At 39.6% G+C, this 25,301-nt stretch overlaps 2 protein-coding genes across 2 annotated transcripts in view; both read right to left on the reverse strand.

The window, feature by feature from the left end:
• Nucleotides 1–1,809: 1,809 nt before the first annotated feature.
• The window catches only part of LOC110065781 (striatin-like), a 30,304-nt gene continuing 6,812 nt past the window's right edge, over nt 1,810–25,301 (reverse strand). The window contains exons 4-19 of the mRNA XM_020772950.2: nt 24,738–24,893; nt 24,298–24,558; nt 20,343–20,563; nt 19,425–19,625; nt 18,757–18,782; nt 18,506–18,590; nt 17,346–17,650; nt 16,710–16,765; nt 16,505–16,621; nt 15,986–16,033; nt 15,161–15,282; nt 13,942–14,109; nt 12,446–12,589; nt 11,215–11,322; nt 5,400–5,486; nt 1,810–4,762 (exon numbers count right to left, since the gene is read on the reverse strand). Coding sequence (XP_020628609.1) covers nt 4,593–4,762; nt 5,400–5,486; nt 11,215–11,322; nt 12,446–12,589; nt 13,942–14,109; nt 15,161–15,282; nt 15,986–16,033; nt 16,505–16,621; nt 16,710–16,765; nt 17,346–17,650; nt 18,506–18,590; nt 18,757–18,782; nt 19,425–19,625; nt 20,343–20,563; nt 24,298–24,558; nt 24,738–24,893 — 2,275 coding nt within the window. The 3' untranslated portion in view covers nt 1,810–4,592. The remainder of the gene's footprint in view (nt 4,763–5,399; nt 5,487–11,214; nt 11,323–12,445; nt 12,590–13,941; nt 14,110–15,160; nt 15,283–15,985; nt 16,034–16,504; nt 16,622–16,709; nt 16,766–17,345; nt 17,651–18,505; nt 18,591–18,756; nt 18,783–19,424; nt 19,626–20,342; nt 20,564–24,297; nt 24,559–24,737; nt 24,894–25,301) is intronic.
• On the reverse strand, nt 6,909–11,200 carry LOC110065785 (neuromedin-U receptor 1-like). The gene has a single exon (XM_020772953.2). It carries the CDS (start codon nt 8,800–8,802, stop codon nt 7,783–7,785), a length of 1,020 nt encoding a protein of 339 aa, XP_020628612.1. The 5' UTR covers nt 8,803–11,200; the 3' UTR covers nt 6,909–7,782.

Here is a 25,301-nt window from a genome sequence, read left to right on the forward strand (position 1 = left end):
TAACGTTTAACTCTATCTTGTAGGCCCTTGATAGATAATATTGAACTCTTTTAGTTTGTTTTTATTCAGTTTCCAAAAAAAAAAAAATAAAACCATTGGTCACCTATAAAACTGAGGCCGAGTTCGTGAAAAATGTCATGACGTAAACTTATGAAAGTACTTTTAAACCAAGAAAATGTTTACTTAGGTTCTGTCGCAAAAAAGTGAAATCGGGTTTCGTCAATCTTTTAACATTATATCCAAATGAGGAGCGTTTATCCGGACAGTGCCTTTTGTGTCTTTGACATTGATTTACAGTTAGCACATGATTTGCAGGCATTTGTTCAAAATTTAGAATCGATATAGAAATAAACCTTGTATACCCGAATCGAAGTTAAATTCAAATTTTGCCTTCACTGCACAACCGAACACACTCAAAGGTTATGAGGCATGGGCGAGTTGGTCAGCCAGGCCCAAAAATTGCTTCAATTGACACAATACGACATTAAAGTGGATAAAAGATACATCGATTGCAACGTTAACCCCAAAACCTCTTATTAGGAAAAATAGGGACCGTGTAGCCCCGACCAAAGCAGTGGCGCTTTGGGTTTTTAAGGTTATTATATAAACAACAGAATGAAAGATAAATCAGGTAACGATTACACATTTTTGGAGCAAAAAAAAAAATTAACCTTATCCGAAGCTGCGAGTGGCAAGACTGACCGTAGATTGTCACAAGTTTCTCAACCCTCTCTTTTTACAAACGTAGTAACCATGAGCCTTCGGGTACTACACTAGCACCAGGAGCCCTCCTGTGGCTAGCACCCAGTTTTCTGTTCCGTGTCGGCAAAGTATTAATTTGTCAATACCGATTATCACAAACTGACAAAATTGGGGCACTTTTTTGCCGCGCTTGGCACTGCCATGAAGACAAGTTCCGACGTTACATCTTCACTGTCCTGTTCATTGATAAATGCTCGACTTGTTTGTAGTAAAGGTGCTTCGCAAACTTCAACGTGCAGGCTAAGAGAGAAATCCAAAGACAAGAAGATCTATAATAACGAGAGCCACTAACTGTGAAAGTCGACGTTTTTCTTAGCAAGTTTAGAAAACAGTGTCTGTTTGGGCAGAGACCTTCCTGTCTTGACCCTTTGAGTCCCAATTACGCATATACGCGTAATTAATGGTCGTGCTCTTTGTACCACTTGTGACGTCATCAATTTAAATGTCGCCAGATATTCGTGATAAGCAGATAGTAGAACTAGGCTAGGCCTTTCCTTACAATGGCCAGGTTTAGATATCGACATTTCCACGTCGCAAATCGAAACACCTTATCAGTTTTGGTGTAAAAACAGTTGTAAAATGGTCCACTATGCTTATGATTGATCAAGGTCCATTTCTAGGTGCAAATTTCGGCTTATGCGCATGTACGGAATTGAAATATTGCTCATTTTTGGTAACATAGAACTTGATCGATGAACTATTGAACTATTGCTCAATTTTGTAAGTAATCCTCGAAAAATCTCTCCTTTTGGTGAAAAAAATTTTTTTTTCTTAGCATGACATGAAAAACAGGTAAAACTTACGCTTATTTAGCATCATGGCAGCCAAAAAACCTGACTAAACGGTTAAACGGTATTTTTTGGCGAAAATTTGGGACTCAAAGGTTTAAGCGTCGCCAATAAACCTCCTACTGTCTCCCTCCCCTCCTCCCATCAACTGCGAAAAAGCGCAAATCATGTCGGGAAAAGTGTTGATCAACACATTTTTGTCACTTGGGAAAGGGATACTTCAAAATATTGTGCACAAAATCTTCGATTTTGACCAACATTTTTAAAGAAGTTCAAATTTTATTTACTTGTCCCTAGGAATCAGAACATCTCTCTCGTTAACCTTAGATTAGCCTATACAAGCAATGATTGAAATCAAAAATTACTGTACAATTGTTGCCCAAAAATATTCTTGAGCGCATACATACACAGCCTTACTGTAAGGAAAGCTAAGTCGACAGCTCGATATCATTACATAAAGTACTCGAACGAAAAGTATGAACATAAGCTGCCAATCAAATTAAATACTTCCAAAATTAGCCAATGGTATAAGTTTTTACTGACATCGCCTACATTTTGACGGCTTCCGCAGGTAATAGGTTACCTTTCCACCATTTTCAAAAATAACAAAAAAGTATGAAATGTTTGCTAGAATTAAATCCTGTTTCTTTGCTTTTCTTTGGCTCCAAAGGGCAGGGAACATCGAATCCCCGGGCAAAATACCAGCAAAGGAAAAAATATATCTTGGTAATTTTGAGCCTGCTTTTTCTACCTTTCGTGACCAGATGACATCGAATTGCCATAAATGAGGATGTTTAATATGTGGATTAAAATGATATTACTTTTAACAACTGTTTGGTCACTTATAAACAGAGAGTACTTCGACTGGTCTGCTTGTGAATGGTCTTCGAACAGATGATAGCTCGCTTCGCAAAAGCTGGCGTGACCGAAGGTAACACGGCAAAATGTCGCGTTACAAGGTGACAGAATGACCAAAGGGTTGGAATTCAAAACCATTACGTGAGACAGCAATGATTTAAAATAAAATAGAGAGAAATGGTCTCCACTGATGGCCGTTTTACTTTTGTAAGTCCCAGAAGCCCAGAGAGGTTTTTATACTGGTTTAACACAGTAACATTGATCAATTCTGATTACGATTCGTCTTCGATCCCGATGCTCGTTTAAGTTGATTTTTAGGCGAGCTAAGTAACTTGAACTCAAAATCGGGCACTCTGTGTCTAAGTTGTCATATCAATATGGGCGAATCTTTGCTGACGTCATTCTTTACATTTTTCCTCATTAACATAAGACTTTGCGCATAGAAGGCATCATGCTAGACACGATTTTACTAGAAAAACTTCAAGAGCTTGTGAAACTTAGTAGGTGGTGAAATTTTTGGCTCTTTGGGTGTAATCGAGGAGAAATTGGCTTTGAAAAACATCAAAATTTCTGTGTGGCAAAAGCACTAATGAGCTCATACATTCTTTGTAAAATTTGGAGCTTTTAAACCCTCGTCGCAAAAACGTATTCAATACATCGCGCTCAAATTCCTTGGGACAGTTCATCGTGCTGTGCCCTTTCAATATTCAGTATTAATCTCTTTGTAGCTCCATCAGAAACTGTATCGCTTATGCTAATGAGGCAAATATTGTAAACAAAGATTCTCCTATACAGTCAATGACAAACATGAGAGAATGAAGAGTAAGAGAGTGAATCCCCCATGCAAGCCTTATTCCCAAGGTAATTCATCTCAAGTTATTCTTAGATCACTCGCGGTTTCGGAAATCCCAGAAGGGTTTAGTTATAACCAATCACGAGACGCGAGATTGCCACGTAGACAGCCCAAGAGGCTTTACCCGCATTTTCATCCTCCACCCTCTATTTTCCAATTGCGCATAATTCACTGTCTGCCCCCAAATTTTGCATAAACTATTGTTGTGAAATGCTTTTGGGAATATGCAGACCTCCCAAGAGCATTTCACAACAATAGTTTACGCAAAATTTGGGGGGCAAACAAAGTGAATGACGGGCAACTGAGAATGCGAAATAAAAAAATAGAGAATGCGGACATCCAACGAACGCGCGTAGTAATATTATTCGCGGACAAACAGGGATGTCAAAAAAAAAAAAAAAAAAAAAAAAAAAAAAAACACTTCAGAATGATTGCCTGGAAAACTTGCCTAAATGGGGACCTAACTCTCTTATCTTTCTTGTGTCAAAATAATATCAAATACAGTCAGTTGTTTCCGCTCCGAAGCGCAGGAATCGAAAAAACTTACCCATACTTTCACACAAGCATCCAATAAAACTAGTTAGCGATCGTGCGAGTGTAACTGTTATCGTCTTTCTTGGAATGGTCGTGAGTATTCGGCCATATATGGATACACGGTCGATACTTCGTTACATTCCGCTACATCGCAAGTATGAAGTACCCATGCCCATTACATTCCTGGTCCGAAAAAGAAACCCTGGGTGAAATTTCCGACGTGATATCCACAGAAGACTGAGAACAATTTATAAAATGGCGAAAAACTAAGAGCAACTCCAAACGGAAGACCGAGTCAAACTGTTGTCTGGTAACCCCATATAGAAAAGAAGTACTTAGACAGCAAACAATGCGTATACGAAATATGCCACATCACGCATAGTTATAGACTGTGTTGCACATCATACACCTGGGTTATTGAATACTTGTCCAAGGTGCTCTACGTCGCGAAGTGAATGGCAGTCGCAGGAGAGCCGCTAGAAGTGCGTTTATAACCCAAGACAGTTCCAATGAGCTCGTTATACCAGAGGACGGTTGGCTGGTTTTTTTCTGTTTTTCAAATTCTACAGTTTACTCCAAGGGATTTGAAATCGAAATTTTAGCCGTTTGCATGGCGTTACAGCATTGGTAACTGAGACTGCCGTTACCTTCACCGGATCCTCTGGGTCTGGGTACTAACATTGTTCAAAGAAACCATTTGAATTACACCAAGCAGCACTGCTATTGGATTAGACCCTCATGATGTCGATTTTACGCTAGCCAAGTTCCTGTTCCAGTTGCCTTGACAACGTCACACGTCAGACGAACACCTTCGCTAATCCATCCGCGCCCGCACTAGCAATGTATGGTCGATTTGGGTGAAAAGCTACGTCGTATATCGCTTCATCAAATTTCTTTCGATGCGAGGTGATTTCTTGGACACAGGTTTTGCTGTCCAGGTTCCAAAGGCGAATAGAGCAGTCGTGACCTTAGAGAAACAAAAATAAAAGCGATACAAATCACGCCAGACAAATGCCTACCTACAGGAAAGCCACGAAAAAACTGTCCGAGTGACTTAGGCATAGGGACACTGTGTTCTTTATCTACTGTTTCGTTTGGCCAATTGTAAAGAACCTTTAAAGCGGCGCACGTCGCCCCTCGGTGCTGCCCAACCCCCGAGTGGGTGCAAGGGAGAACTAACGGCCCGTCCACACTGCGTCGGGGAAATTTGAAAACGGAGGTTTCACTCTGAACACGCATCAAATGTTTTCCGTCCATAATAAACCGGCGGAAGTTTAAAACGAACCATTTCCGCTCATTTTGGACTTGTGTTTGAGGAAAACTGGGCCAGGGAAATCACATAACTATCGTGACGCCATCGTTTTGGAAAACCTCCGTTTCCACAGCGTTTCCCGTCCACACGAAAACGAAAAGCCGGCGTTTTCAAATTTCTTCCGTTTGAAGAGCGTTTTCGAGAAAAACTCCGTTTTCGTAACGGATTCGTGTGGACGGTAGGCCTAACCGTAGAAATAAAGCTGCGTTTTCAAATTTCTCCAGTGCAGGGTGGACGCTGCCTAAGCCGGACAGAAATGACCAAAAGGCCTGCCAAAATTAAAGAATCTTACTTCCTGAGAGGAGGTAGAGGCCATTAGGATCCACGGCTAAACTCGTCACCGCGTCAAGATGTGCCACCATGGTGTGAATTTGCTTACCTACACAAAGTAACAAACAAAAGCACATTTCACTGGAAAATTCGTCAAATCTTATTCACTGTGACAATGCTCTTGGCGCGACAATAAGGGTTAGGCTAATAACCAATCCATTTAATAATGGTAAGGCCTAGTTCACAATACCGCCATGACGACATAAGAAGGACGTTAAGCCGTTATGCTTGCAGTGAGAACACCCTGACATAATGGCATAGTAGCAACATATTAGCATGAACACGACAACGCAAGGAAAAAAGTTATCTTTTCCTTATGTCTATGACGACGATAAACGATTGTGTCGTTATGTCGCTAATATGAACGGCCTACTAGGATTCTTGTGAATATTCTTAAATTATAGCGTACAAATTCCTGCAGTTTTTTCTTACTAGTTTTGCCTTTTCGAGAAAGGAAGAATTTAATACCGTTTAAATACTTGAAAGGATAAAATTGAGTTGTATCTCCACATTTTCAACACACGAAGTTGTATTATTTTCAAAATCTTAGCCTCGGGTTAATTCTTAAAATATTCTTAAAATTTCACAAAATTCAGGCTCAATATTCTCATGAAATATTTTCTTATAAAGAAAAAAAATGTGTACTGGTACGGAACTAATTCCAGGAAAAAGTTAGGCGTGTCGAGTCGAGATGGCGAAGTTAAAGCACACGTCGACAACGAAAGTATGAACTTTTTACAGTTCTTGCTATCAAAAACAGCTCATTTTCCGTGTAAAAATAAATATTAATTAAAAAACGAAAGATGCTAGACATCATCAACAACAACAAAAACAGCAAAGACCTATTATCTTAACTATGACAAAAAAATATGTAAAATTAAAAAAAAAAGTACCTGATAAAAATATGTTGTTACTGGCTTAAAAAAAATATAAAAGGACGTTGCGGTTGCTGCTGCAACCTTCATCAGCTAAGAAAGTTAAGTAAGTTACGGCGTCCCTGATGTTATATCAATAAAAAAAGAAAAAAATATCCAAATAACGTGTTAATGAAGGTTCTATAGAAAAGGGGGCTGTAATTCAAAACTAGAGTAAACCAATAGCGTAATAATTGCGTAATACTTTGGAATTTTTCCTCTGGTAAAAAAGTTTTGGGAATGAAATGTGTTCATTATTTGAGTTTTTATCTTGGATAGAAAGCCACGCTTAGAGGAAGAGTCTTTGTTTCCAATTTGACGATCGGTCGATTACTTCAACACATTCGAGATCTCATGAGAGATTTCCTGTTGGTAAAGCAGGCGGTACTTAGCCAATAAGGAATTTTTATCCATTGTTACGATCGCTTGTGCTTTTTTTCAATAGTGCACGTGAGATCTGGCCAATGTAAACACTTGGGCAATCTTTACATTTGATCTTATACGCAATTCCTTTGGAAGACTCTTCGCTGATTTGGTCTATTGGTTTCTTAAAAATGTTAGAGATGGTGCGAATGGGTTTGTGCGAGACTGATGTTAAAGCCTTAAAGAACTTTTGCGACTGTTTCCGAAAACCCTTCGGCATAAGGCAGAATAACTAGACCTCGCTGGTCAGCATCCTTTGCACTTGTTTCTCGGTCTCTGTTTGACTGGTGACCATTGCACGTAATAAAATGGTTAGGATAAAAAATATATATGTGGGTAAGATAGTTGTTAGTTGACAGTTGTCACATGTTTGGTTTCCAGTGATACTTCTACCACGGTGGATGGAATTCATTTGAAATAGAAAACAAAAATATGGCTACAACTATTCACCTATAATTCACTAGCTAAAATTGGTTAGTTACCAAAGTCCCTATTTCTAATTGGTTTTATAAAAGTTTGTTTTATAACAACCATTAGTATTTATATCGCGCGAAAAAGACAAAGTTCAAAAGAATGATCTTTACATGAGAATAATCTCTTTAATGATATTTCATTCAAATACATATTATCTCGGTGTTAAGAGAATCTTGCTATGTTCTGATAAGTGTAAGGAAATTACCTCTAAGCGTTTGTCACTAACGACTTTCGAACAAGCAACTTAAACATACAGAGAGGCAAGTTCTCATCGAGGCCTGAACACTCATTACTTCATCTAATCCGGCTGCAATTCGCTCCAGTTACTTAAACGGCCCTAGTCAGCCACATCTTTGTTTTTGTTTAAATGCGAGAGTTTGGCTATTATATTTTATTCGGAGCATGTCCAAACGAAGGAAATCAGACTGTGAAACCACTAAGCTATCAGGAACACAATTTACAGTAAAGCAATAAGATTTCCTTTCACCATGCAATATCAATAATCTAGATGGCAACGAAAATGGCGGAGGCTGACTAAGGTCCTTTGAGAGGCGTGTCAAACGTTTTTGCTGTTGTACGCACAACTGGCAAAACCGGATCCCTTTTCCGCTTCGGTTTCAAAAGATCCCTAATGACTTGCCGGAACCGGCACGTTCGCAGCGAATACACAATCGGGTTACAGGCGCTTGTGAAATAGGTGAAGAAGAAGGCGAAATATTCCAACCACGGCACGTCAATGTCCCTTCGCACACACACACCGTGAGCTATGGCAGGGGCAAAACAAACGAAATACGCCACCACAATGATGGTAATGTTGCGTGTGGTTTGAAGCTCTTTTTCGCGGAGGAGTTGAAGCATTTTTCTTCCCTGCGGGGAGCAATTGTCCCCTCCGCTAATCGCTTTGATTCTCCGCCTACTTGCTCGAACAGAGCGCCAGATAAGCGTTCCTAAGACAACGAAGATAATCAGGGGGGTGCCGAAAACGCATATCGCAACCTTCCAGCCCTCGGCTTTGTATAGAATCTGACGGTATTCTAAGATCGACAGGCCCTCGTACTGAGACAGAATTCGATGGCGGCGAAAACCTAAGTAAGCCATCAGCGCGGTGCTTGTGATCCAGATGGCGGCAATCGCACGACGAACTTTACTCGTGGTTTTCCATGCGTGGTAACGCTGCTTGAACTTAATAGCACCATATCGATCCGCCATAAGTACGATCAGGGTTAAAACGTTTAAATACAGAATGTAGTTATGCAGCGAAGTCAACAAATAGCTGATCCACTTGCCCTTAAAAACGTCCCACTTAAAAACGTAAAAACCGGCGAAAAGAGGCATGTTAACAAGAGAATTGATCAAGTCGATCAGCGAGAGGTTGACGATGAGAATGTTTGGTATAGTGCGCAGCTGTTTAAAATGGTACACCACGAAGCAAACTAAACCATTTCCAGTGACCGCAATAACAAAAATTATCGCCAGCAATACAAACTGAACGATGGCCGCAGGGGTGAATTTCTCCTCGCCGTCTTGCGAAATAAAAACGCTGTGGTTTGTCATCGTTCACCTGCAAAAACGATGTTGTTGACGAGTTTGATTCGAGAGCGAACAGGAGAGAAGAGTTACACTCCTTGAATTCTGAGATGATTAAGCCGATTTAACTCTACGAAAAAGTCCTTCCTAAAAGTTGGGACAGGAAAAACTCCGTCAATGTGTCCAAGTGTACAAAACAAGAAAGCTCCAGCGACGAATTCAAGTTCTCTCTGATGTTTCGTTTTCGAAAGTTCTTTTGCTTAAGAAATAAAATTATAACCATTTTGTATTTTTATATTTTGTAGAACAAACAGCTTTTTCAGCTGTCAGGAAAGCAGTTCTCTTTTGTTGACGTCTTTCCGTTTTTAAGATCACCAAAAAGAAAGATAAGTACTGAGAATTTGCTTCGTGGTATTGTTTCGCTTAAAAGCAAAAACATCAACTGCCACCACGAAAACAGAAACATTTCACCAGCGAATTTACACTTGGGACAGTTTGGGCAATCTTAATACATTAGAAGAAGCAAACACGATTGTATTGCGTTATTTTCGCTTTCAAGAATGACGAACAACAAGTGAAGTTTCAACTGGGTGTAAATGAGCAATTAAAGACAATTTATTAGATGTTCCGGAAAATTTAGCGTATACAGTATGCAGTATTGGAAAAAGGGTAACAGAGTGAGTTCAAATAAACGTTGCGAAAACATTGGCAAATAAAATATAGATATCTTTGAAGTTCATTTTGTTAATTTACAAAGCAAGAAACCACCGTTGTGCAAATCGTGACAATTTTCCAGCGGCGCTTTTTGCGGTGCTCACAATTTGGACCATCAATTACCACAACAAAGCAGCAAAAATTTCTTGGCAAACGGGCGGGTTTTAAGTCAACCAATGAAGAATACCGGTATTCGCATTTCTTTTTAAGAACGTTTTTACACTGGGAATTTTGGTACTGGAAAGCTGAAGCGAAATGACGTATTTTGATATGTGTTTGGCAGTCTCTACTCGTGTCGACACAATAACACGTGGGTGATCAACAAAATATTGAAGACAAAACAAAGGATTACTGCACATTGTTGAATCTTTCCGCTTAGATTCCATTTAGAAAAGAGAACGATTTCTATCGCTTACACGAAAACCGAGTGGGCAAACACTACAACAAAACACTCGAATCTGATTGGCTCTCAACACGACCAAGCCCACAATTCAGTGTGTGCGTGCAGCTGAGGAGACCAATAACAAAACTCGCAAGGCGGACGGGGTTTCTATGTAAATGTTGAATGAAAAGATGTCCGTGTTACTGATGTTATGCCGGCCAGTGACGGCAGAAATTTCTTACGTTTTCGATTGCTTTTGTTTTTTCTTTTTGAGGTTCTGTTTTAAGCATCAGTTGGACCAAACGACAAGAGAATACAGTTGAGCAATTTTTCCCCAGCCCGCGCAGAGCCGCCATGTTTGCCGGTACGATAGAACATAGGTTTGGCACCTCTATTGACCAACCAGAGCGCGCGTAGTATCTGCGGTTTTTTTAAATTCACAATTAGATTATGAGCTCGAGATTTCTATGAGGTGATAGCAGATGAGGCCGAAGGCCGAATTACCTATCACCGCATAGAAATCGAGAACTAATAATCAATTGTTTTAATAGAATTCTGACTAACAATTTTTTCAAATCGCGGTTTCCAATAATTTATCGTATTAGTAATAAACATCGCGCTTCAGAAAAACCGCGCAGACTGAGTTTTCATTTGAAATTTGCAGTTGTGTGCACACGCTTATCAGTTTTTTTTTTGGTTTTTTTTTCAATTTCGAGTTTTTTAAATTCAAAAAACCGTAACCGTCCTTCTTTTAGTCTTCTCAGAAAAACATTTATCCATGTTTCTAAATATCTCTTCAAAACTTCGGAAAAACGAAAAAACGTTGCCATTTTGCTGACCGCATCAAGTCACCGCAAACTTAACGGCTTGATAGTGTGTGATAACTCAGCCAGTCAGAGTGCAGCATTTTCCATGGTTGCCACAGAAATCACTTTTCAAAATTCACTGACTTTTCCCTGATAAAAATAGCAAAAAATACCAGAAAATACAAGATATCAGATCTAGTAGCGGCTTCTCGCGTGAACATACAGCCGTCCTTTCTACCCGTTCATTGACACGGATAAGTTTTCAACAAAGTTTGTTTCTCCACTATCGATTAAGGAAAAACTATCGTTGAGATCACCGTGATCCCAAATGTTTCTTCCACCTTAAATGGTATTAAATCAGCCGTGTTAGATTATTTCAATTTTCCCAGACTTTTCCTCAAAATGTCAATTTTTCCTGACTCAAAATAAAATTCCCTGACTTTTATCTGACGTGTGACAACCCTTATTTTCATTAGTACACTAGTGGAATTCCACCAATCACAGACAACAAATAACGGTATTTTTTACAGATCTCACCTGTGTTGTTGTCAAAGAAGCGTATATGTCTGTCTTCGTGCGCTGTGACTGTGAGGGGGAGGGTGGGGTGGCTAACTACTTTGTTAATTTGAGTCGACGGTGAATTATCTGCAAAGACAAAGAGATGTATTCTTGTAAAAACCGGCGAAATGACCTCTTGGCAGGAGCGTAGCTAAGGGGGGGTCCTGGGGTGCCCGTCCCCCACTCCTTTTTGTAAGCCTTTCTTAAGCAAACAGCCTACAACAGGTGGCGAAAATAACATGGCAATCTGGTGAGTACCCTCACTTTGACACAGTGTGACAACCCCCCCCCCCCCCGCCCCCCGACCTCCCTTTTGAAAAATCCTAGCCATGCCCCTGCTTGGACTAGATAACTAAAGAGAAACAACGTTTTGGAGAGGAGGGGGTTGAGGCGCGATATATAGTCAGAGAACAGTATTAGGCCATTTTTGTATTCTCGGTATTAGACTGGAACTAGCATGCAACTAAAGCTAACGCGGGGAGTTTTTCAAATGTAAATGACATTAATCTCTTTTTAATGATACTCTCCTACCTGAGCCTCCATTGCAAGCTCATTCCAGTCCAATACCGAGATAACAAGTATGGTCTATTCCAGTATGTCTATTTCGTGTGTTCAGCTGAACACACGGTTTCTGCCAGCGACGTTGTTTTGCAGTTTGTTTGTCTCGCTAGAACATGTTTACTTTGCCTATTAGGAACTTTGCCCAGATTGGATGCTTTCGCTACCATGAAGCCAAACAATACCGTTTCCTATGAAAAAAATTCACGCCCCGTCCACGCTACGTCGGAGAGATTTCGACGGTTAGGCCTACCGTCCACACTAATCCGTCACGAAAACAGAGCTTTTTGAAAACGCTCTTCAAACCGGAGGAATTTGAAAACGCCGGGTTTTCGTTTTCGCGTGGACAAAACCATTTTGAAAACTGAACTTTTCGCAAACGATGGCGTCACAATAATCATGTGATTTGCCTGATCGAGTTTTCCTCAAACACAAATCCAAAATGACCGGAGAGTGTTCCGTTTTGAAATTTGTCCAGCGTAGTGTGGACGGAGAACATTTGATGCGTTTTCAGAGTGAAAACACCGTTTCACATTTCTCCAGCGTCGTATGGACGAGCCGCCGCGACTGTTTCACACGAGAAATTTGAAAGCCATCACTCACATACCAATCTATGGATACTACGAGGAGAGCGAATCACACGCATACTTACTGTACGTTTTGGCGCTGTCCAGTGCGACTACTGGCGCTGCTGTCTCTAGGTCATAAATAACACACTGAGCAGAGGAATAAGAAGCGACCATCTGTGACGTTTCCGTGCGGACAAAATCGATCGATGTGGGAACACCATAACCTTCTGTAGAGGAAGGTGACAACAGTTAGGAAGATTTCACTGATACAAGACGAAGTAACCAATTCTAGTCTGAGTAGTTGCCCTCCGCGTTATGAAGTCTTATATACCCAAGGTTCATAAGTAGAAAGGACCTTTTCGGCGATACGGCAGCCATTTTAATTTGATTGTGTTAGGTATTTCTATGCTACAGTCAACATTTTTTTAAATGTTAAAATGTTATACCCCCCCCCCCCAAAAAAAAACAGGTCTCCTGTTACACCCCAACCTCCCCACAACGGCCACCTCTCCACAATGACCAATTTCATCTGTCCCCTAGGTGGCCGTTGCAGAGAGGTTTGACCGTATTACCAAAAAAACTAAAAATTACTAAAACTTAGAAAACCCAAGATTTCAACATTCGTATAATGTTGCAGGATAAAATGATTCAAAAGCTGCTGATCTTTTAAAAATTACTATTCCCAAGATAGTTTTTGAAAGCATCGAGTGTGTCTATTTTTTTTTTTTTTGCAACAAAAGATGTAATTAATTCCACGCGAGACAAGCAGTCACAGTAAAACTTCTTCCACTTTCCAATGTATTGGAACATTTTTGACATGGTAGTGAAAGAGTAACAAAAAGCAGACATGGTATTTCAGTGGCAGAAACCGTCGAAATACAAGCACAAAATCCATAATGAGAAGTTGCAACCTTTATAATCGCACCATCTTTAAAAAACTGTGCAGCATTTCAGTCACGGGCAAATACCGATATGCTTTTGCAAAACATTTGAGAATAAAAATCAGCTATAGTTGAAACCGAACGACGTTTCGGTGACTCCATGTCACCATTATCACTTCGAACTTGATAATGGCGACATGGAGTTTTGGTTTTACTATCGCTAAATTTCTATCTCAAATACCGATATGAAACCAAAGTTATTCTTCTTTTCGCTCTTACTGTTTTCTTCTTCTTTCAGATTTCTGTTAGTTTTTTTTAAACTTCGCGGCCAGGTTGTTCAAAGCCCATTTAAGCTAACCCAGAACTAGCTAGAATTTTGATTTTCAGTTTTGTAACTTTTCGGTGAGGCTTTTGTTGATATTTGTCCTTCAGTTTTGAGTTTGAATTATTTCAAACTACACAAAATGTAAGCAGCGAAAAACATTTTTAAACAAGAAAAATCAACACTTCCGTTAACTTTTAATCCTGGGTTAGATTTAACAACCTGTCCGGATGAATTGATCTGTTGTACTCAGTTCCACTGTATTTAGTAACTTAACTTTTTTCAGTAGTGTAATTAAATGTCAATAAACCTGTGAAAAAAATGGGCTTTCTACAACCCTGCTAAGATTGAGTTTGCAAGCAAATTCTGTACTTGCCTTGTTGTGGAGTGTAGCTATTTAGTAGGGGTGATTTTAATGTGGGACTCCAAAGCCGACACGTGCCGTCTGCAGAAGCGGAAAGCAACTGTAGTGAACCAGTCTGAACTGCCAGATCCCACACTGCGTCTGTATGCGCTACAAGGACGCCACTGAGGTTTTCCGAATCTGAAAAAAAAAAAAAATTAGTCAAAAGTCAAAAGGACGTCTAGATTACTGAGTATATCACGAACGGCTCTTTATCTTGAACAGGATTTATTCTCCACTCGAGACACAAGTGGGACTGGACCCGAAAAATTCCATTCTGATGACGTAACTCTACAGAGACCCGAGTCGTGTCCCTGATTGGTTGTTGAATGCGCGGGAAAATTCAAACAACGAGCACCAACCAATCAGAGACAGATCTCTGTAGAGCTACGTCACTAGAATGGGAGTTTTTCCGGGTCGAATCTCCATCGTATCCCGCGGGAGGGGAAGGAGAATCAAACGCCTAAAGAATCGCGTCTGTTTGACCCAACAATCGACATAGTAGTGAGCTTAAGCAACGCAGACGACGGCGACGCCTAGGACGACACATAGTCAAAACTGAATTTATATTTTACCAGCGAAATTCGCAACTGCCTAGATCTGTTCAGTATGTCAATGGCTCTAAAAACGTGTCAGGGCTAAATATGCAATGACAGCGTTCAATACCAAATGGAAATACGAAAAATTAGCCGTCGCCGTTCGCGTTCCTCAGACTACGCAGAACCTTCATTTCACGTTGCTGTTTTGCAGAGGACGGCAAAAAAATGCTCAAAGATTTATAACGCACGTGCACATTTTAGGCGTCCCTGTCCCCAACCTTGGCCACGAATCTTACCAAACTGTTATTTTTTGAGAAACTCTATTTATTAAGGTTTCCTTCACTGTTATCAACGCGTTATTGTTCGAATTCAACATGCAATCGATTTTAACATTGGGTGTCACGCAACTTTCTTCCCTACTGGGAAGAAGCGTTGCGCGACAACCCTAAGGAGACGACATGTAATTTCTAACAGCTTATTGTAACTGACTAAAAACTAACTGTAAGGACCGTAAGGGTCTATATCAAGAGAAGGAATACTCTTTTGCAGCCGTCACACAACGCTCCTTCCTACTGGAAAGAAGCATTGCGTGACAACCCAAAAGAGGCCACATGTAATTCCTAACAACTTATTGTAAATGACTCAAAACTCACTGTAAGGACCGTAAGGGTCTATATCAAGAGAAGGAATACTCCAACAGATAATGGTCGAGTCAGCACTGCCACTGAAACACATTTCACTGGTAGAGTTGATCACAACCGAGAGGACAGGAGCACTGGAAAGAAAAAAAGATGGCACATGTATTATCGGAATTTAATCTACATTTTAAATCAGTGTGGACCAACAACAACATGGTGAAAAGAGAGTGACAGTAAAATGTCAAAGACCACACGAACAATTTGGCTTAACCATGAGAAATGACACTGAATTAAGGTTAACTATTTGTAGTAGTGGTAGAATCGAAGTGTGAGCACTCGCAGCAACAATTAAAGCACCTGATAAATTGCAAAACTAACTAAGTTAGGGCTTATTTTTGTGTGTGCACACCAAAGGAGGTATATTAATGACGAGATCGATTCTTAAATAATTCAACACGTTAGATTTTTGGCGTGGCTAAAACTTGCCAGCTGCCTTCCATTCTAATCAAAGGTGGGCAAAAGGGATAATTACGACATAAAGAAACATCTTTACTTCTTAGATTTTGTTAGACGTTTCAAAAAGTTCCCCGTCTAAATATTCCAGGAAATGAATCAAATGAAATCCATGTAATTGGCATGGTGTGATAATGTTGATGAAGGCTGTACAGTTAAGTCCATATGCCTGCTTAAGGCAAGGTCCATAAACTTGCAAAAGAAGGAAAAGACCCATACTTCCCCACGCAATACAAACAGGCGAGTTCAATCAACATTTCACTGGCCCATTTTCAATTTTGATGAAAAACGTGGCATTCTCGAGAGAGATAAAATGGCATAACACACCTGTGTCCTCTGAAAGTGTAAATTGGTTCCACATCTAATATACTGCTCCTGAGAGAAAACACACTATATTAGCAAGAACAAATACACAAAGCATCATCATTATGGGTACCCTTGTCCGGACTGGTTGACACCCTATGCCCCCCCCCAGGGGGGGGGGGCATAAGGGAATGATGATGATGATGACCCTGCTAGCAAACCCTTTCTAAGCTGACAATGAAAAGGAACAGCCGGTGCTCAAGCCAAAGCCATAAACACACCTGGAGGTTACCTTAGTGTCTATAACAAGAAACCACTCAAGGCACTGCCACTCCACTCCTCCCTTGATGGGGATACTAATCCTTTGCAGTTAACCCCCCCCCCCCCCAATCACCTCTGGCAATTGTCAGTTTCCCAAACATTTCCCTGGTATCCATTTACACTCCAGGGGGGAAAGGGCTTCAACCCCGACCACTTCCTCTGAAGTTTGAAATGTAGGATTCTCACATGGTGTGGTACTCAAATGTGTGAATGTGTACCTACTTTTTCTGTGGTACAGTCTTCTGAAGGTTCCATAATTTAAGTGAGTGATCTTCAGAGGCTGTTATGAGAGCTGATTCAGTTGGGTGAAAGTATATTGACCTGATGCTATCAAAATGACTAGGAAAAACAAAAACAACCATAAAGTTAACATTAATTTGAAGTACAGTGTAGCAAATTAAACCGAAAAGGTATATTATGCAAATACCTTCTCAATGTGAACTTTGGGCTCCATGTTTTTCTAAACTCCTCCTTTGTGCTTACCTAATGAAAACAACATCAAGTTAGAAACACATTGCCCTCATATTACATAGCTTTGGGATGAAAGGAAAGCTTGAAAACACTACAGGCTTAGAGGGGATTTGAAATGATGACCTTTGTGATGCTCTGCCACCGAGCTACGAGGCAAATGACGACTGGTTGATAATTATTATTCATGTGCTGTTAGAATAATGCATCTAATAATGCATGTACAAAATGAATGGCACATTTAATATGCAGGTGAAAAAAGAAAAAAAAAAAGAAAAAAAATGAGGTTATGTAGGAACTAAAGGATTGCAGTCCATTTCTTCCTTTACTGCTTCACTTGTGTACCCTGAGGCTGGAATCGAAAATAACGATCTCTGACTTCTTCCAATTTGAAAGCGGTCTGCGATTGGACGTGCACTTCTGCATAAATGTGATTGGCTAACTACTGTATTAAAAATAAGCTGCAGAAAAAAAATGGAACTGGGTGCTGGCCAAAAGGTTGGGATTGTGTTCTCTGGAGATAAGAATGTTGGAAGACCTGGGCTTCAATCTTTAAAAGCCTGAATTTCTTGAGGCTTTTATCTGTAACACTCACTTCATAAGAGAGAGCTTCTGCTTCGTTGGTAACTGTAAGACTTGCCAGTTCACCCAGACCAAGAGCACTCTCAAAGGGCTCATCTGCTGTGGCAATGGGTGGGGCTGCAGCTCCTTTGCCCCCAGTAGCTGAACTCCCAGGTACAGACACACTAGCGATGGGTGGGATCTCGGAGGTGGCACGGGATCCACTCAGTCTCACAGGCGGAGGAACGTTTATGATGTTGGGGGCAGGTGCGGGTGGAGGCATTTCATCTTCCCCTTCAAGATTCGCAAGCATGGCTTGTAGTGCCGATCTTGGTGGTCCTGTGGTAAAAGAAAATAACTGATGTTAAGGAACTATATCACAGCTGGAAATCACAATTGTTTGCCACTGTTCTTGTTTAAGTAAATAGATCATCCTGTGCGCTCAGTTTTTGCCCTGCTTGAAAGTCTTCTAATAACAATTACTACAGCAATTTGCACAGAGAATATTATTAACAAAAACTTTGGCTCATATATTCGTGCAATTTTCTACATTGATTGTTACTAGAATTACGACTGTATGGTATTTTTGAGAAAATGACATCATTTTCTCAAATTCTCAACCAAGACTTGGAACAAGGAAAATTAATGGCAGCTGTAAATGTTCGGAAATAAAGACCCAAAAACTGCGAATTCTAATGTTGGTAACAGATTGAAATCTGGCAAGATATCTAGAAAGGACCTATTGTGTACAAAAATGTAAACAAATGGATATCAAGAATTTCATCACAGTGGCATTTTAAGCTGAACATTGATCATCAGCCTTTAGCAAATAGCCCAAAGGAAATATGTGTGGCAACTACTTTAAAATCATGTTTCTATATAACTCCATAGAAACCCAGAACTAGCATGAGCTGTTGATGTAATGATGGTGCAAGTAAAGAGAATTTACATTTTGATGATCAGAGTAAAGTTAAAAGAAAATAGAAACCATGTTTTCCATGTTTCTATCGAGTTACAGAAACATTCATTCTCCCAAATGTCCACTCAGGTTTCTATAACTCAATCAAAATATGGTAAATGTTTTCTGTTTCCTAACTAATTTTTCTGTTGAATTGAAAATCGATCAGGCAAAGGAAAACGTTTATTTAGTAAGGGCACCCTCTTTATCTACGTGTAAATAAATACACTTCTCACTTTTCTGGCTCTTCTTGGTTTTTCTCTCTTTCTTGTACTGCTCTTTTAACTTTGCCAGCAAGTTTGAATCAACTCCCCACTCATCCTAAAAGACAATCAAAAAGCAATCATAGCAGATACAATGCATATTAATAGGTTTACCAGTGGTTACATGTTTAAGTTGCTGGTTTTCTAAGGCTCACTGTATCTTAGGTTAGTCAAAGCAAAATTGTTTACCACAACAACAAACATTACATCTTGAACTCACTAACCTGGTTGCTGGATCCATCTCTGGTGTCTAAAACAAAAAGTAAATAAATAAATACATCTAAGGAATCTTGGACTCAACATCTCATATCATTTTTTTTTTATTTTTAATGTAGCTAAATGTAGTTTAGGAAAAGTTTGACTTGAGCCAATGCTGATCAGCTACCTTTCAGGGCAGCCATGCTCTGTGGGGTCTCATATGGGGTACATGTATGTTGTTTACTTGCTGGCTTTGTAAGAATGTGCAGTTTGCTCTGAGTGCCATTCATGCTTGTAGCATGTTTTTGCTCTCTCACCTCCCTCCCTTTTATTGGTAATGGTTTAGTATATGGGTGGTAAGTATTTCAACTGTGTCAGTGTGATGGCACCTGGTGGTTGCTGCTCCCAGGGTTGCCATGGATACCTGCTTGCTCTGCTTGAAGGCTCATATCTCACCTGGCTCCACCATTCCTTAGGCACATTTCCCAAGCTGATCAATTGGCAATGAGTTTAACTAAGACTTTGACTTTTTTAATGAAAAAAAAAAAAGAGAAAAACTCTCCTCAAGAGGCACAGAGGAATAATAAAAGACAACCAATTTTTCATGCTGTACACTAACTTGTGCCATTTTGTTAAAACAACACCGTAGTTTGCCTCCCTAAAATAATTCACACATCATTTGTAACAATCATACCTTGTGTCACAGAATAATCTGCTTCCTCTGGCATGGCAATGTCCACATTTTCTAACACTTCAACATTTCCCTGGACCTCAATCACTGTGACATCAGTTTCTGAACCAGAGTCGTCATTTATTACAAAATCAAACTCAGCAAGTGCATCAGCTGTCTCGTCATCTGCAGTGAGCATTTCTTCTACGGCATCTTTATTTAATTCTTTGCAAAATCAATGAAAGGCTCCTTTAGTTATACTAATCTATCTGTTGCACAGGGCTTCAATACAACCAAAGGATGTACATTTTCAACATAGTTATTAGAGGGGAATGGTTATAAAGCCCGCCAAACATCAAAGGAGCAAACAAAGATGGCTAGATTTACATTGGAATGTTCACGACTGTGCACAATCCTTTGCTTTGCGCTCATACATTATGCATGAATTACATAATGGAAACGTTTCTATTGGTTGGTTCCTCAGTCAGACGTAAACAACTATTGTGTATTGTGCACAGTCAAGGTCAAAAAAGCAAACAAAAACAAGGACCAAAGACCTTTGTCTGGTTTCATACAGTGTATTAACCATTCCCCTCTATCATCTATGTTGACAAGTAACACCATTAGTGGACTTAAGACAAAATTTGTCTGATTAGCTGTAAATGGTGTTTTATGTAAAATTAGGTTTTCAGCCCTTCTCTACCACCAAGGACAGAGGGGGGAGGGGTACAAGTTCAATTGCAGCTTGTCATTTGCTCATGGCTTCTTCCAAAGTTTTTTCCTCCTGCACTATGGTTTTCGTTCCTCCTCAAATCCAAATATTCCAAATCCCAACTCAATCTCAATAAAGGGCCCTGACTAGCCATCACAGATCCACCTTTCCTGCAATTTGTTGTTAATCAATTGTAATTAATCAATTAACTGACCTATAGTTTAACCTACCTGGTTTGGCCCTCTTGCCCATTCTTCTCCCAAGTCTTATATCATCTCTGTCCTCAGATTCATCGTCAGCGCTGCCGCCATCATCTAATTCATCATCATTGTCTTCTTCATCTTCTACATCATTTTGAAGAAAGTCAAAGTTTGCAAGTACTGCGGCTTCTGTTTCCAGATCGTCATCAAGAGGAGGCCCCCTGTTGTTGACAACTGGTCGAACTGGCACCCTGTTGGCAGAAAATCAAATATCAAAATAAAGGACATTTTACAGTTCTAGCATTCCATATATTGTGCAGGTCACATTGAGGACAGGGATATACAACTTTAATTTTGAGTGGTCATGTTCACGTCACATGGTAAACAAGGTCTCATCTTAGGTTTACTGGCGAAGGTTGCACTGCCGTAAAAGAACAATACAATGAGACCACTGGCATAAGTGACAAAAGTGATCAAATTCATGGATGGTTCATTATTTATGGGGATAACTGGGCGAGGTAAAAAGTGGTCAGGCCATAAAAATTTTTTGCCCTGAAATGAGGTTTAATTTTGGGGGTCCAAATAAACTGGGAGCAGTCTCTCTTTTCCCAGAAAATCTGTGGGGAAGAATGCAAAACAAGTAAATGTGCAAGCATGACTGTGAGCGTGATGTGTGAGGAGCGATGCCACGAACTGCTAGTAGCACAGGCTTTGGAAGGTGAGCGAAAAGAGAGACTGCAATGGTTTCATACAACATTTTGGATGCTACTTTGACAGGTCACATCAATGACACCTCTGTCCTTTTTGGAATATGACACTCCTGTGTCTAATTTTTTCCATGAGGCTATCGAAGCTGTATCTGGTAAGATATGATGAATGGTTTGAAAGATTGCAGCTGAAACCAGGCCTATGACCTCTCAAAAACTTTCATACTACTCGGTCAAACCGCTGTACTCTACTTTAAAGTTCTCCTTGTACCACAGTCCTTCAAAAACAAGTGTGAAGCATAAAACTAATAGAAAGGTCGAAAGATCAACCTTCAAAATAGGGCGGCAAATTTCACGAACTGTAGGAGTCACACTGTAGGAGACAAATATTACAACAGAGTTTGGCATGTGATGAATGTCAGTTATAGAGGTTACTAACAGATGTGCATCATAACTTCATAGACCGACCAATAGAATTACTCCGTCACCAGAGTGCCGGGCATCCAAAATGTTGTATGAAACCATTGCAGTCTATCTTTTCGCTTGTCTTCCAGCATTAATACAACTGAAAGATTTCTAGTTTTGAATCAATTTACAGTTTGAAACTTAATTTACACTAGTTGAACCATAAAATCATTTGAAAAATAGAATATAAAATGAAAAAATTAATCAAACTCATTAGCGGGAACAACAAGGAAACACCACATGTGTTATCTGATATCTAATATTTTTATGCTCCAAGATTGTACAGTACCAAGCCTGCAAATAACAGTCAGTCATCGGACAATTGTCCGGTAATTTTGGGGTTTTGACAGGTAAAAGCTTAGTCTGGTCGGACACCCTGACCGGGCATTTCTACTAAATGAAAAATATTTTAACCAGAAATTTGTGACTGAACATAAAACAAGTTATTTTATTATACTGCCACAATACTATGCAAAAAAGATTTGTTGTCAGTTTTGTTTTTATTCCATTTATGAGAAATAATTCTATCATGCACAATGTGTCATCTCAAATGTCATGTCGATTATTCAAGCCACATGTTAATCTACACATTTTGCAGTGGTGTCGTGAAAGATCGTGAGGCCCCATTCAGTCTGAATTATGTTCGTCTGAAAAACTACAAAAATCTGAGTTCTTATGTCATTCCTCATAGTTTAATATCTGCAAGTTTTGTGGAATTAACTTTTAGTCGTAATTTGACCCGATTGAAATATTATGCAAATTGGATAAACAGCCCAAATTCTCACATTTCGTTTATCAGAATGCAATCGCTTTCAAAAACTTTAAAATCTCTAAAACGTAACCAAATGTTTTTCTAGTCCGTATGATCAAAAATCAGTTTTACAGCTCTTTATAGGTTTTTATACGTCTGTGGTTCAACAGGGCTCAAAATTGCGACTCACTGGTCGCCAATGCGACCAAAAATTGAGCACTGGCGACTAAATTTTCAGAACTGGTCGTCAGCTGGGGAGTCGTGTTTTGTCCAATAACTAAAGAAAACCACAACACAAGTTTATTTTTAAATCTTTATATTAGGAAATCAATCGGATATGGTTGCTAGTGTACAACTCACCTTTCCGTCCCCAGTAAAATAATGTCTGAATACTACAAGATAATTGAATGTATTTCGACACGTCGATACTGCGTTCACGGCGCACCATATTGTTTCAGCGACTTCTTCCAAAACTGGGATCGCAGGCGCACTTCAACACCATGTGCTTTTCATTTCCCGCGAAAATGGCAGCAGATACCAATCAGTTGAAGGAATATACGTGAGTTTTTACGTGCGGGGAATGAAGATTCAAGCATGGCGTTGTTTGTCAGCAGCGAAAGGTGGCAAGGAAGGCAAGTCGAAAATAAAGAACGGCATTTCGAAGAAGTAGCAAAGGGAAAATACGCAAGGACCCGTGTTTGTCTGACAATGAAAACCACGGACTTAAAACGTTTTATGCTTCGCTTCGTTTAAAATAACTATGGAGACAACCATCACCTTCGGACCAGAGACATATCACCTGAGAACAACAGTAGCTTTATAACTAAGTGTCACTTGTGTTGTTTTTAATTGTTTTCGCTCTTCAATTGTGACTTTTCTTGCATGCAAAGTAACGTATAAAATTGTGTTCTTGTGTAAGTTATAATTATATAAAATAAGTTGGCGACCAAAATTTACAATCTGGCGACCAAAATTTTTCCGTTAGTCGCCAGCTGGCTCCCGAACAAAAAAGTTTATTTCGAGCCCTGTTCAATATACTTTGAATTATTTTCCGTATCACAGACATGTTTTTGAATGTACAAATTAGTCACGCTTTGTAGTCACGACCACCTCCAATTCGAATTTCATCTACTTACCCAAAGTTTTTACTCAGTTGACTCCAAAACTTTTTAAGGGGAAACTTGTCTTCAGAAAAAGTCGAAGAATTCATTTCGGCCAATTTTCAAGTCTCTGAATGTTATTGTCAGTTTTTATACTGACAAGCTGTCCAAGCGGGATATTTCCCGAGGTTTTCTGGGAAACTTGATATGCGGGAAAATACGGATTACACGTGTGAGTAAGTGAGTGAAGACAAACGTATGTAAATTTGTCGATTTTCAAGTGTAAAATAATACCTGACTTAATGTAAAGGTCCCCTTTCTGTTGCTAGTATCAAGTTTACATTCAATTGATTTTCACTTTTAAGCCATTCGAATTTGCAACCAACATTTTGGCAAAGGGTCTACACTGAAATACCAAAATGTCTCAAATGTCTCTTATATTCAATTTCTAAAAAAAAATTGTCCAACCAGACTGGCTTTTTGTCAGGTCAAAACTTGTCATTGGCCTGACAAATGACCTGCTTATAGACAAAAATTATTTGCAGGCTTGCAGCACAATTTGGAATGAAATGTCATGTACCAGTCTCGTTAAAAAAGACATAAAATCAACATTCAAGTTTGAATCATAAAGTTCGAATAATGTTTTTGGTTTAAATACTGATGAATACCTATAATCACTTGAATACAACAGAATAGAATATTGAAGCAAAGGACGATGTAAATGAAGTCACTGAGTTTAAGGCTTGCCATCTTATACTGTAATGTATAGTTCAAGAAAATATCGCTACCTTCCCCACGGAAGGAATTTCTTTTAAGACCCCACCCCACCCCTCTGAAAGTTCCAATTAAGCTTGATACATATCTTTAAATTTTTTAGTCTTCCAGAGCCCCCACACCCAGGAAATTCTAATCCTTTCTATGGGGGGAGTATGGATATTTTCTGGAACTGCACAATCTCTTACCGTTTCCCAGGAGTTATGGAGATAACACCATCAGATTCTTCATTAGACAACTTCCTGCTTGAGGCCGAGTCAGTTCTTTTTGGAGACCGCGCATGCTCTTCGATTACTGCGAATTCATCTCCTCGGCTCTTACTTGAGATGCCATTTGGTTGAGGGTGGTCTGGTGCTGAGGCATCAGCCACTGAGAGGCCAAGAATAGATCTGACACGTGATGAGCGCACGTCTAAAATAGTGTCTGTATAGCCAACTTCTTGAAGGTATCTGTCAGAGAATTTCAAGCAACATATGTATTATAATTTTATTCAAGCATGACAGTTGAGCTACCAAATTTGCCATTAATAAACTAAATGCGATTTTGAGACTTGATTACTGCATTGTATTGGAGGCTAGCTGGGAAAATAGACGTGCAAAGCTTCTAGAAAATTAAACACAAGACTTACTGTCGTAAAAGTTGTCGACCTTGCCGCCAGTTCATTCCTGGTTTTGTGTTATTTGTGGTGCCATCTTTGTGAGATTCTTGATTTACATTATCTTCCTCTTTGCTCACTTTTTCTGGCGACACATCTGTACCATATTTTAATCTATGATATTTTGCTCTGTAAGAAACAATGTCCAGAACAATGATGTTAAATCAGAGATAAGCTTCAACACACTTAGCAAAATTGTATATATCACCCTATTCCATTTAAAGTTACAGTATACCTTCAGGGGTGTCTCGCGTGCAAGCGATGTGGCGAGTGCAGTTTAAGCTTTGGATACCTAAAACCCTATATCAAATTAAAGCTTATGGAGCTGGCTATCAAACTATACCAAGAATTTTGAAAGAAAATGAATTGTCGAATTTTTCACGACCACTAAATGCGAGCGCCCGAATCACCTTTCGAAAGCTACAAGTCAAAGCGAATTTCGTTTTTCGCCAATTTAATTTTTTCCTCGGTTTCAGGGCCCAAAGCACTTAAAAAACGTGTCTGCGTTTTGGCATATTCAATTGCAGTAAAAAGTTA

Source organism: Orbicella faveolata, unplaced genomic scaffold (assembly GCF_042242905.1).
Source record: "Orbicella faveolata isolate gen_17 unplaced genomic scaffold, um_ofav_v1 contig_24, whole genome shotgun sequence".
Classification (NCBI taxonomy): Eukaryota; Metazoa; Cnidaria; class Anthozoa; order Scleractinia; family Merulinidae; genus Orbicella; species Orbicella faveolata.

Excerpts from the sequence above, each read along its gene's own strand:
- LOC110065785 (XM_020772953.2), bottom strand. The coding sequence starts at position 8,802 with ATGACAAACCACAGCGTTTTTATTTCGCAAGACGGCGAGGAGAAATTC.